The following is a 14,314-nucleotide window of genomic DNA, read 5'->3' as shown; positions in this document are numbered from 1 at the left end:
GAAATTTATTTAGAGATTGTGCAAATGAAATTTGACAATTTTCAGATGAAGAAAAGCATTTTTAATCTTAACATGAAAATCACTTTGCACACTTTGACTCCATATATCATACACTGAGAAATTTTTAGTGAAAATACTTCATTATATATTCTAATTTTTTTTGTCTACAGAAAACTTAATGCTTACTGAAAGCTTGCAAAATTTGGTAATCTACACGAAACATATTAGAAGTTATGCTACGGGAATGGAAACTATAAAGGTCAATTGGGGTCATGAACTTGGCGAGAATGTTGACCTAAGAGGTCACATTGAAGCTCAAATGACCACATTTTAATAGTTCCTTCTGTGGATATTGGGTAGTATTTCATTTAGATTTTATGGTCATAAGAGGTTGGATATACCCTAGAAATTCTGATTTATAAATGACTAAATAAAAATGGATAATTGTTGCAATTCACTTACTTAATGTAGTTTGCACCATAACAGTTACTGTTCATGAAAATTGATGATATAAATAGTGCCTAGATAACTTCTATGTTTATCATATTCTATCCAGCCTGATGAACCCTGGTGGTGTGTGAAAGGCCTTGTTAGTATTGGATATGGAAGATGTAGGATAGTTGACATAACATACTCTTTACTGTCACTTATAAGTTATTACAATGACATACCATTGCATGTTTCAAATAAATTCATTAGTGGCTATTGGCCTGATTGTTGCATTGATAATGTAGTAAAATAGACAAGTTTGATAATTTTATACAAAGTGCATAAATTTCATAATGTAACATTTTTCATAATAATTTTCTAAACTTTGAAGACACATGATAAACTTGATTAAAAACTATTTAAAAGTATGTATTACCAAAAGTAGAGTAGTTCTGTATATAAATTGGTTGGGAATTGTTAAAGAAACGTTAGTGTTGGTAAGAGTAATGTACCTTTAAAAATAAATAGTTAGAGCATTACATGAAACCCAAAGTCTTGCTTCAGAAATTAAAAAATAAATATTGTGTGTTTTTTTAATGTTTTGATAATTGTAATTTGGTTATATTAAAAAAAAAATAATAGAGTTTGAATTTGAAAAGTTTGGAAAACTATTAAGTTCCTAAACAATGTGAAATTTGTTCTTTTTTTATGTCAATTGATTCTTAAAAAAGATTTTTGGTAATTTTGTTCCACTAAGAATAACTAATCTATTTGATGATTTTTTAACTGTGTAGAGATTTTAAGTTGATATGTGTAATAGGTCTGTAGCAGCCGTTGCACTATATCTGTTTTACAAAATGCATTTGTAAGCTTATGAAATGTATAATTGAAGTTGTATTACTAACACATAGCCATTCCAAAAATATATTTATTATAACTTCTAATATTTTGATAGACGAAATGAAACGAAGAAGAGAATTTTATGCTCAAAATCCAGAAGCCGGTAAGTTACTGTTGTTTTATTATACTAAAAAAACTACACGTTTCTATATTTATTGTGAGTGTCACAATAAAAGTCTTCTACCCTTCCTGCTTGTAAGGCTAAACAAAATATGTTTTTAACACTATATATTTAGGACTTGGGACATTCCACTTCTCATTCTATAGTGTGTGTGGGCTGGATACAGACATGTGATTGCATGCTTGGTCGGTGAATCTGTAGGTTCATGGTCTACAACTCTTTGCCACTAAAAAAGGTGTTCCATGCTTTGGAGCTGTGGGTGCTCTATAATGTTGACGGTCAAATTCCAGTATTTGATCAGACAAGATTTACCCAAAAGTTGGTCGTGGGTGCTGTTGACTAGCTGCCTTCCCTCTAGTCTTATCAGTTTTAAGCTAGGCAACTATGTGCAGATAGCCCTCATGTAGCTTTGTACAAAATTTTGAAACAAAGAGAGAAGCAAACCTTTCTAAGTTTTCATACCCCTTCATATATTAAGAGTATGATTCACTCACAGTAATCAATATGATTTCCGTGTCATGTTCCATAACTTCTCTGAGACACTGCTTGCTTAATCAGTTTAGTACTGAGTTAATGTAACTGCAGTTAGAATTTCATTATTTGTAACAAAATGAACACTTTTGTAGACCTGAACGAACATGGAGTTTTAAATATTGCAGTAATGGTGATATTGTACTTGATTCAAGAGATATTGATTTACTAGTTGGTTTAACTCTTTCCATATGGGCTTGGTCATTTTGAACAATTTTGTAATCACCATAAAAAGATATGAAATATATCTAAGATACCCCTTTTTCTTTCCAGAATAACTGCAGATTGTAACATAAAATTATAATTGTTTATCCTACACTTGTTTCTACTTAATTTTATTGTTTAATTGCCCTTTGAACCATGTATAACTAATTGTACTGAAATAACAGTTGTCAGTTACTTGGTGAACACGTAGCTCAAGTTACTGCATTGAATAACGTAATTCATGAGCTACTTGCAATCGTATATCTCGTGGAGAAAGTATTATTATTATAATTGTTGTTCTTTATCTTTTCTAATCTAACCTGGTAAGTTTCAAATTTTTATGTTTTAGTTACTTTTATAACAATAGATAAAACATATACATAAAAAAACAAGGAATTTAGTAAGTACATTTGATCTCTTGTTTTTTGCTGTTGGCTCACGGGTGAAACTTATGCATGGCACTAGTACATTCGATATTTTTTATTTATTTCAAGCATACACTTAAGAACATAATATAGTAACACGCACAAAACAGACCTCTTCTACAACTATTATAATTAACTGGCTTTCTAAACATAAGTGATTTAAAACAAGTACCTTAGCAACTCAATCTGAACTCTGTGGAAGCAACTTTCAATTTGTATGCAAAATAACTAACAATATCTATTGTGAACAAGGTAGCATTGTATGTCATTTAGTAAATTAAAACTTTGTGTTAATTATAAATCCTGTAATAAATGTAAGAGAGATTTATTGGTAATTTGTAAAAGAGAGGATGTGATAGATAGGTGTGGTAAGCGAGTCTGACTGTATCTCCGTAAACAAAGAAGATTGAAAGCTATAAAAATTAGTTTTATATATACTCTAATGCAGAATTTATGTTTAAGTCAGTACATCGGAGAGGGTTAGTGGGAAAAAAACCCAGAAGATTGGCAAGTCTGAGTGAACAAATGCAATGATACACATACAAGGGGAATTCATTTGATTTTAAATTAAGAAGTTTACACTTGTATAATATTAAAAGTTGTTTTACTAACTACTTTTTGATGCTGTATTTATTTGTAATAAAGTAGTTTAATTATATTTCAAATAAAACTGTAAAAGATCATGGCATTTGCACTCTGACTTAACTATAGTGAGAGAGTTAAAACTTTTCTCTGAATCTGTGTACTTCCTTTACTGTGTCTGCATAGTCTTTTTAGTGTAAAAGTTCAAAGGTTTAAAATAAAAAAGATTTAACACAAAGTGTAAGAACTAAGGTAATTTGTAAAGAACGAATGTTTTTTTTCCTTTCGTTTCAGTGGCAAAGGGTTTAGTGCCAGCATCTAGCGAAGGTCGAGGAGAAGTTCAAGAAGGAGGAAGGCTTATTTTTACACCTGAAGACATCTTTAGTTTATCTATGGAATATAGTCCATTGTAAGTCACAAGATCTGACTTTGTGGTAACATAACCTCTAATTTTGATGAAGAAATATTATGGGTTTAACTATTTTAAAGTTTATGGGAGTATTCTCAGGTAACATTTTGTGTAACCAACAAAACAACTTGAGTATGAAAATACTTTTTTTCCATCTTATAGTTTTCAAATTTCATTTGCAATCCCCTAGAACCTCCTAATTACATGTCAAAAATCTATTAAGGTAAATGTTTATATTTCATTTTTCACTTTCTCTACAAAATTACTAACTGCAGCTGTTATCATCAACTGATACTATAGTGTATAATATAGTACAATGAAATGTTTAAAATTAAGACCTAGGAAAAAATATACGTACCTTTTAATATTTTGTCAGATATTCATAAAAGATCTTTTGTTTATATTCTTAACTGCATGTCTTTACATTTTCACATATGATTTATTTTCCTTTCCTGTTCTTTAGTGTTCGTATTATTTATTGCAACACATTACCAGTGGGCATCCCCAACCAGGGTTATAGTATCGTCGGCAAAGGAACTTTAGCCGTCGGCAGAATGTGGTGACACACACATATTACACTAAATCTTGTGAACCAAGAAGGTGTTGTGTTGTATAAAAATAATTATTTAACCTTTCAAATATGCATCTTAAAACATAACTAATACATGATTAAATAAAAGATAAAACAAAAACCTATATACAACTCAACTGTCCATCTAACTAATGTATTTCTTGGTAAGAAACAATGCTAAAGTGCTAGTAAGGAAAAAAGCAGCAACAATGCTAAGAGTAATTTGACTAGTTCTCTATGAAATTCTTCATCCCAATTTTAAGATAACCATTGTGAAATTGTATCTTAAAATTTGGTCCTTCTATTGTTTATAAACATCTAGTTCAACTAAGTATAATTTGCTGAAGAATCACAACTTGTCGTATAGAAAGTGGGCATGGCATCTGTCAAGAGTTTTGAGAAATTTATTTTTTTCCTTTCTTTTAATGTGCCCTAAGGAGCTTGAATTAAATGTCTGTGTGAACAGAGCAATTAACCTAGTCTCTGTCTATACATTGAAGTATGGTGTAGGGTAATAAGTATTCAAGTTACAGAGCTGAGAAATTAAGAATTTGTGAACTTAAGCATCATATGACAACAAAAACTGAAGTTTAAGAATTTTTCCTTAAGGTTTCTTTTGAAATAAAGGAATTAAAACTTTGAACTATATTGTAAATTTGAATGCTAACTTCACTGGCACACATTGATAGTAAGATTGCTTAATGAAATTTTCAATGAAACTAAGTAAAATCTCATGACATGTGCAGGAAGGAGACCCGTAAGCTTAGAGTTAATTCATGACTGGTCATGTTTAATTTTGCAGTTTTCATTGAATTGTTTTTCGTGGTTTATGTAATTAACTTCTACTGCATTTTTAAAACTTTCATCAACTTTTTTAGAAACCAATATTTGCACATCTTAAGCTGAAGTCAACCATTTCCTGATTTTGAGTTATTCTTTCCAGTAGTATTTACATTTTATATTGGGCATTTAAGGTTTTAATTTAATTACCTTTTTTATTTTTGTAATGGTAATGAATGATGTGGTGGTGTGGTAACAGTGTGTGTGTTTATATATATACATTTAACACTTTAAATCCATAATTTTTGTGCATTCTCCTTGAATTATTTTCATGATGTCCTAATAATTATCACCATACCCTACAAAATTTAAATTTTCTTAATTTTTGTTTCCCCTTCAGAATCAGTGGTACCCACATAAAGCATTGTTGAATAAATAGCTTCAAACTTCTCCCTGTTGAACATTTTGTGATAAAAGGGTATGTAGAGAGACTGATGGGTGGCAAAGTAGTCTCCCTTCAGAATCACTGGTACCCACATAAAGCATTGTTGAGTAAATAGCTTCAAACTTCTCCCTGTTGAACATTTTGTGATAAAAGGGTATGTAAAGAGACTGATGGGTGGCAAAGTAGTCTCGAATAAATACTAGGTCATCTATCCAAGCCCGTTGATGTTGTCATCGTAAGAAACTTGAGCAGCTCATAGTCGGTAAAGGGAGTCTAGTTCAAATACCTCGACCATCTCAGAAGAGGCATTTTCTTTGCAACGTATGAGAACATTACTTGCATCTTATGCAAACAGAGCTTTGAAACAGTTGAGGGGCGATGAGTTATCTTTGATGTTAGCTTGTACATCAAGAAAAGCCTGTTCTTCGGTGAAAATTCAAAAACCATTATTTGTGGCTGACCTATCTTGTAGAACCACCTCAGCCCAATCATATTTCTGGCCCTAGGAGGTGGATCAGGTCTAGCTGGCCCACGCTTTTCTGGCTTCTTTGTGCCAATAGGTTCTGGTTGGGGTGATTCCCCCATCTGATTAACTGATTGAGAAGCACTGGAACTGGGTCTCAGTGACTGTCCTGAGTCCCTTTCATCCCTAGAGTCTCTTCTAAAGTCAAATTCCACATCAGCATCACCATTTTCATCACTCCCTCCTTCATCTAACTGATTGAACACGCTCATTGCTTGTTCAGTGGTAAAACGTTTCAGTGGCATATTTCTACTTACCATCTTTGTTTTACAATTGATGTAAACAAATTGTTAGACTTCACAAAAAAAAAATGCGTACATAAACCTAATGTTTTTATTATTTTGAGTTTTTGTAATATTTTTCTAGAATGTTGTACCTCAAAGTGTAATTCTTCTGAAACATTTCCCCTTTCTTTCTTTTTTTTGGGGGGGTGGGGGTAAGAATGCATTGAATTCGTTTTTAACAACAACCATATGTACTGGAAGAAATTTGGTAAGTTCATCCTTCAGTGTAAAGTGTTTGGCAAATACAAAACTTACTCCTCTCAGAAAAATGTTGTATTCTTTGCAGAGTTTAGTTTTTAATAATAAAAGACTGCAAATCACAGTTCATTGTCCAAAACATTTGTTGAGTACCTCACAAGTCATTAATTGTTGAAAATGATGCATTATAGCAACACATTTTGGAGTAATTTGAATGTGTTTTTATGTAATCTAACTCAAACTAGCATTTATTTAAGTTAATAGTGTGTCACGACACGGTTAAACTATCTACACAAATATGGTCCTTGGGAAAAAGTGTAAAAGGGTTACTACATATCTTGATCATGATGAACTTGACATCAGTGTGCTCGAGTTCTTGAGCCCATTAGTAATGATTTTCTTCATATATGTTTGAATAAGTATCTTCTTTTTTATGTAGAGACCCGTTTCCTGGAACACACCAGCCAGAACCAGTTGTTAATCCTCAGAGTGTAAGTGTTTTTTAGCGATATTTAAAAAAGTCCAACTTTATTATCTTTTTAGCATATTAAATATATTACATAGATCAACAGGATCTGCTGTTCTTATCAATCAATTTGATTTAATACCAAAATAAAAAAAGAAGGGGTTTTGGTAAAAGACTGTTATTGTAGTAAAAATGTATAATTTGTGAATATTATATGTCGATGGTCTCAAAACATAACTACTGCTGAATAGCCTCAGGAATTAAAGAGAATGTAAAACCTTTCAAGGATGTAACAGTGTGTTACAACTATAGAGATTTGTTTAGTAATTCTGTTGTAACAGTGTGTTACAAATATAGAGGTTTGTTTAGTAATTCTGTTGTAACAGTGTGTTACAACTATAGAGATTTGTTTAGTAATTCTGTTGTAACAGTGTGTTACAAATATAGAGGTTTGTTTAGTAATTCTGTTGTAACAGTGTGTTACAACTATAGAGATTTGTTTAGTAATTCTGTTGTAACAGTGTGTTACAAATATAGAGGTTTGTTTAGTAATTCTGTTGTAACAGTGTGTTACAACTATAGAGATTTGTTTAGTAATTTATGTTGTATAAACTTTTATCTTACAAATTGAATTATTTCTTTTATTTTTCAGTCTCATCGACGTTACTTGCGTTGTTCAGGTGCTGTCACTGTCGCTCATTTAAAGAAATTACTGCAGTCTAAATACGAACTTCCATCTATGTACAAGGTAACATGCCATGTATTTAATTAGTGAGTAATTTTAATATTTGGTTTTATTTTCTAGTTTGTCAGTCATGTTTCTGTACATTGTTATATGTTTCTAACAGACCTGCATTGCTTAAAGCTTATTAGTTAAGGAGTGGCTTGTTTTGAGAGCCCATAGGGTTTGTTTTTGTTGCAAAATCTAGCAACTTGGCTCTTTCACACCGTACTTTGTACAAAGTTATTGGTTTTTGGCCTGGCTTAGGGGGTCAGGAATCCTTCAAAGAAAAAGAGCCATTTTTTGTTTTTGTCTAAGACCAAAACATTTTGAGAGCCACAATATGCCTTAACAGTCTAATGTGAAAAAAAGTTCTCCCAGTGGGACAGTAGTAACATTTCGAATTTACAACACTAAAATCAGTGGTCAATTTTCCTCTGTAGATTTTTTTTGATCTAGCTAAGACTTCTAAGACATTTTAGGAGTTAGCTAGAATGTTAACTGTGCGACTCTATTCTAAATAAAAAATTGCAAATGTTGAGATTAAATTTTAAACACCCATTGTGCTTGAAAGATTCTCAACTTTTTTCTTCACTGTAAGAGTAAAGCCCGAGAGCTGCACCTCCTTAAAGAGCTGTATGCGGCTCGCGAGCTGCAGGTTGCCGATCCCTGGCATAGCTGATAAAATTGTGTATATAAATTGAGAGAAAAACTTAGCATTGTGAAAAGTTCACTATGACATCATAACTTCAAGTATTTTATGAATATTGAGCTTGTCTAGATTCATGTGTACAAACCTGATACATTTGTATGTGCCCCCCAGTGACACAGCGGTATGTCTGCGGACTTACAATGTTAGAATATGGGTTTCGATACCCGTGCTGGGCAGAGCACAGATAGCCCATTGTGTAGCTTTGTGCTTAATTAGAAACAAACATTTGTATGCCTTTGAAAAACAGTTGTAAAAAGTTTTAAATTTATATTTTTCCAATTGTTGAATGGGCTGGGTGTGGCTTAATAGCTAGCATTCCAGGGTCAATGGTTTGCATTCCATTACTGCAGAATCATGCTCCACACTTTGAGGCCATGAGTGTATTACAAGATCAGAGGTCAAATCCTACTATTTGATCAGGGTAACCAAAGAATTAGGGGTGGGTGCTGTTTACTTTAGTGCTCCCAGTTTCATGTAGGACTAGACAGAATGAATGGAAAGTACTGTAATGCTGTTAAGAATAAGTGCAGTGTGGAACAAACCCAAGTTATGAAAAAGATAGCTGCATCAATACCCACAGAAATTAAATTTAAGACCTCAAAAGCCAAAACTTGTGAATTTAAAGCTTTTTAAGTCCTTAAAAAATACAACATAAAGTTCAGATTTTTTACAGACTGCTAGGAACCCTGTAAAGGGAAAGGAAGTAAAGACCAAGCTAAAGACAAACTTAAGACCCGTAGACATATATTTTTATGCTATTTATCGGATCACCTAATACTGCAAGAGTAATACTGATAAAAAATACATCATCACTGAGAAACTACTCATTTATTATGTTGAATAAATAACTTCAAAACAAAAAAATCATCAAGCAGGAAATGTATTAAGTACAACTGTTTGCACCGAACTGGTGGGCACACCTTGCAATTGGCTTTGTACTTGCCGTGTCAGACCGACCAACGGCTGTATCAACCGTCCTCCAGCCACTTATCATTGAACACACACTTTCCCATGATTGCATTAACATTTCAATATGAACAGCAATTCACACACTGTTTTTAAAGTGTGGAAAGTCTAAGGTCTGCAAACAGACCATAACCACAGTAGGCTTTGTCCCACTATTTGCATTAGCAGCACTGCACATCTATAAAAACAAAATAAACTCGAATTTGTGCTCCCCGTCTAGGTAATAGGCCTAGACAGAATGAAATAACAACAAACTCGAAAAAAGGTCTTAAATTTAGTTAGCTGATCCTGCTAAGAACCCTGCTCAAGTCTTTCAAAATTAAAGAAGAGTAGTGCAGGTTGACTAGTTTACTTGTGTAGCTTTGTCTTAAGTTTGTCTTTAGCTTGGTCTTAAAAAAGTCTTAAATTTAGTTAGCTAATCCTGCTAAGAACTCTGCTCAAGTCTTTCAAAATTAAGGAAGAGTGGTGCAGGTTGATTAGTTTACTTGTGTGGCTTTGTCTTAAGTTTGTCTTTAGCTTGGTCTTAAAAAGGTCTTAAATTTAGTTAGCTGATCCTGCTAAGAACCCTGCTCAAGTCTTTCAAAATTAAGGAAGAGTAGTGCAGGTTGACTAGTTTACTTGTGTAGCTTTGTACGAATATCTGAAGCAAACAAACAGAAAATTGTGTTTAATATGAATGGTATTGAAGAAAACAATTTTTATAGTGTCTAAATACGTTTTAGAATATTCTTATCTACATTTTAATTACAATTTTGCTCTAGCTAAGTGACGGTGACACTCGTGGCAATATTACATTATTGAAATATATATATATATTCAGGTAGGACAAGAAAGAAGAAAAAAAACACGAATATTTGAATTGTTTGTGTAATCATTTTGGGCAAACTTTTTTTAAAATGTGTGATTTGGTAAATGATAATTATATTTGTGTCATTTTAATATTTTATAAAATATTAAGTGATAGTCTACAGTGTTTTAAATACCATGATTCATAAACTGGTGTTATATGATCTCCAAATAAATGATTAAATCTTTACTACAGGTGGAAATTCTTTATAAGCACAACTATCTTGCAGATGAATACACAATAGTAGACTTGGCATACATCTACTCCTGGAGGAGGGTAAGTAAAACGTTTCTGTTAGGACATTTTATTTATTTATATAAGAGGACAAGTAAAATGTCTCCATTTGAAAAGACAAGGGCTTGTAAGATGGGAATTTCACCTGTGAGTGATGGCCAGAAAATAAATATTTACAAATGGAACTACCGTAGGGTATAATAACAGAAATGTACTTTGCGATTGCAACTTCTTTTGCTCAGTTTATTTTTGTAACGTAACTTCTGAACAAATTTATTGGTAGAATCGGTCACATTATCACACATTGGAAATTATCTTGTATAGTGAAATTGAGACGTTTTAACTCTGGACCAGAGAACACCTTTTAGGTGCTGAGTGCACCCAGGCATATTAAGTTTTACATTTTAAATAAAGAATAATAATTCTAACTATTTTGACAATTTTATAATCATTTTATAAAATTTATTTCATTTAAATCAGAGTGAAAAGTGAAAATAAAATGCTGACATGGAAGAGGCAGAGTTTAGACACCATTGGATAGAGCAGATTATAAATTATTTACATCAATGTAGGGTGAGCAAAGTGGTGCAAGAGTAACTTATGGTTTCATAGGAAAGTGATTAGATGTAGATTCTGCAGAGAACAATGACAGAATTTAATGTAAAGCTTAGGAGACTTAGAAACAAGTCACAGATTTGGGAATTTTTTGTTGTTTCTTTAGATGTTCTTTTCATTCTTGGTAGTGTGTTAGTTTTCATTATATTTGCTTTAGAGCTACAGAAATGTTCTCGTATGACCAGAAATTAGGTAAACCTCAGTGAATTTGAAATTTTGCATTCCTGGCCCAGGGAGCATCAAAAATTTCTTGCATGTGTAATTAGAACTTGCAACATAATTATTTGTAAGTATAAGCTGATGATCTCATGAACAAAATTTGTGTAAACCTGAAAATGTTTTTGGTAATGTGGTGGATCGGTAAATATATAGTTGTATTAATTCAAAGATTTCACGTAGTTTGAAAGGACGTGGAAAAATAATACATTGTGCTCTGTATAAGTTGATGGTTTTGTTAACTTGTGCAGATGTTTTATAGACATCAGAAATAAGAGTTTACTGCAGTGTATGGTTAACAACTGAATGTTTTGTACATTTCTGAGCATATATACACATCAGAAAATGCCAATTCAATAAATATGTGACATTTTACAACAGTATAAACACAATCCCTTGGTATATTAAGTCATAACATAATAATCACAAATGTTAAACTCTGTAGGGTTGTTTATGCTTTAATAACATTTTTTTTATGATTCAATTCAAAATAAAAAAAAATATTATCAGTATTCATTATCATAAACAAATTAATAAACTCCATTTTTGTGGATGTTCTAATAAAATATGAATAACACAGGCCTGCAAATTTAAACTTCATAAAAGTTGTTTTGGTTTTACTAACAGATTTTCCATAATTCAGCTGTGCAGATTTCGAAAATAATTTTTTTTTTCTCTCACGTAAGGATTTATTACAAATCGGGAAGCATAAAAAATTGTTACTTAGATCAAATTATTAATTTGTTTACCACATTGAACATTTTTTATTTTTACGTTTGTTAACAAAAGTACAAATAAACTGAAGAAAGAAGAAGAACATTGATGTCAAACAAATATGCATCCTCATTTATTTTGTGAAATCGATGTCATTTAGTCTCAAAACTACATGTTGTGGTCTTTCTTTTATGTATTATGAAATACAGTTTTTCAGTGTATTAGTTGATCGTGCTGCTTGTTTAACCTGGAATGTACTTAAGTCTTTCACTGGCAATTTGTGATTTTCAGTCTTTCAGTTTCACAGATTTCTTTTTAGAATAACTTAAAGATTTTTTTGTGTTAACGTACTAAAGAAAAAAGCAGTGCATAATTTTCTTAGTTTGTTTAGAATTAATGTTTTTGTTTTACTGGAGCCTTTTTTTTTTCTCCTTTCTTTTTTCCTATACATTATTAAGTATATTTTTATTTTAGAATGAGCCAATGGCACTTTTGTACCAAATATGTCAAAATCCACCAAAGAAGAAAAAAGCCATTCCTCTTGATAGTCTTCCAAATGTACAGGACTCTCCTAAGTCCATTAGCAGACAGAATTCTTCAGACAATATTCTAGGTGAGACAGCATCAACAAATGGGGATATTAGTGCCCAAAGTGATAGTGGGGTGTCTGAAAGTGGAAGCATGATGCAGGCTTTGGAATCCATGGGGGACCTAGAAGATTCTCTTAGTAAGAAACCACAAGCCAATCTGAATCAGTCTCTGAAACCTGAACCACAGAAAATCAGTAAGTCCTATGAAGAATCTGAGTATAAAGTGGAAAAAGAAAATAAAATAAAACTGGCAAGTCTTGAAGTGTCTTGATGATTGTCTCAAAAAACCTGTGGGGACATAGAGCTGATGAACAATTTACGTCAAAGTGTTTTCATCAATAAAAATCATGTTGTTTACATAATAGTCAGTAAAAGGTAGTTTAAAGTGGTTACAAAGAAGAGTATATCAGGAAATTTATCCTTTTAGTAAAAGGATCAGACCTGGTTGTGATTATTGCTCAAAGTTTGTTTATTTCCTTATCCATTTCAAGATATTAATGCAGTATTCCTGAATAACAGTAGCTTATTTTCATAACTTTTTAGTCTCATCTGTGGAGTGACTTTTTTGCTTTCAGAAGAAAGCTATTGTTGTAAATAAAATAAGTTACCTGTATGAAAGAAGAAAGATATTTACACTGTGTATATATATGGAATGCTTGTGAGGTTATTTTTGTAGAACTTTCCTGTCATGAAGCATGCTAAGCTATTTTGCTGTGCTGGAGGATGCATCTCTAAGAAAAAATGAAAGGAAGTAATCTTAGCCTTTTACGAAGCTTATAGCAAAGTCTTTCACTGTGTGAATAATAGACAAAATTACATGAAATAAAAACATTCTCCAGAAAAACTATTTTGTAAGTAAAAAGGTATATTGGTACTGTTAGGTATGTACCGTAGTGTCAAAGTGAATGTAATCCAAACTACAATTAGCTTTATTCAAAAGTATTTTTCTGTATAATGAGGTTTAATTTTCTAAATCAATGTTATGTGAAATATGTTGGTGAGTTTTGTTGAGAAAAAAAAACAGGTTCTCTTGCTTTGAGCATTAAACAGAGTTTTGTATTGATGTTTTTTAATTGTTTTTTTTGAAAGAGATATTTTTGAAGTTACGTAGAAGTTACCTTTTGGTAAAGGAATCCTAGTTGAAAATTTACATGTGCTGTGAAGCCACTTTGGAAATATATAAATGTAACAAGGCTAGTTTGTAAATGATATTTAAGCATAAGATTGTTGACGTGATTTTAACTTTTGAGAAGTACTTACAGCAGATAAAAAGGAACTTAGCATAAATTCATTTTTCAATCATTAAATTTGTGGGTAGCTAACATTATTTTCTGTATTTCATCTATATCTATTTTTGCTCAAGTTATGTATAATACTGTATAATGCACTGCATTTCGGATATTTAACTTGTATATATATATATATATAGATAGATAGATATATGTATAGTCATTTGAAGTGTATAAATTAAACTCCAAATGTATCATTGCATTTTTTTATAATTACTAACAAGGCTTCAGAAAGGATCTTAAGACACTTCGTAAGTCCAGAGGTGTTATGAGAGGCTGTTTGTATATGTTTACAACAAATTACATCAGCTGCACATCCAAGATACATCATCAGAAGTTCTTTTTAATGTACAAGGAATTGATAAGTTTGGTTTGTTGTGTGTGTAACTTGTCTGATCACTTGAAGCCCACCAAGTGGGATATTTATGGATAAATTAGTTTAAAATGTGTGAACAGAGGTTTAAGTTTGTTTATTGACAACCTAGAGAAGTTTGCTCTACCAGAAGTTACAACGTGATATCTTTTTTTTTTTTTTTTTTTTT

General features: G+C 31.7%; 1 protein-coding gene across 1 annotated transcript in view; it reads left to right on the top strand.

Moving 5' to 3' along the window:
- The window catches only part of LOC106462786 (polycomb complex protein BMI-1-like), a 26,190-nt gene extending 11,883 nt beyond the window's left edge, over window positions 1-14,307 (top strand). The window contains exons 5-10 of the mRNA XM_013922748.2: window positions 1,385-1,432; window positions 3,487-3,601; window positions 6,842-6,893; window positions 7,521-7,616; window positions 10,310-10,390; window positions 12,368-14,307. Coding sequence (XP_013778202.1) covers window positions 1,385-1,432; window positions 3,487-3,601; window positions 6,842-6,893; window positions 7,521-7,616; window positions 10,310-10,390; window positions 12,368-12,754 — 779 coding nt within the window. The 3' untranslated portion in view covers window positions 12,755-14,307. The remainder of the gene's footprint in view (window positions 1-1,384; window positions 1,433-3,486; window positions 3,602-6,841; window positions 6,894-7,520; window positions 7,617-10,309; window positions 10,391-12,367) is intronic.
- Window positions 14,308-14,314: the final 7 nt, after the last annotated feature.

Source organism: Limulus polyphemus, unplaced genomic scaffold, assembly GCF_000517525.1.
Source record: "Limulus polyphemus unplaced genomic scaffold, Limulus_polyphemus-2.1.2 Scaffold1250, whole genome shotgun sequence".
Classification (NCBI taxonomy): domain Eukaryota; kingdom Metazoa; phylum Arthropoda; class Merostomata; order Xiphosura; family Limulidae; genus Limulus; species Limulus polyphemus.
The sequence above is the reverse complement of the archived record's forward strand: the minus strand, read 5'-3'. Positions and strand labels throughout refer to the sequence as shown.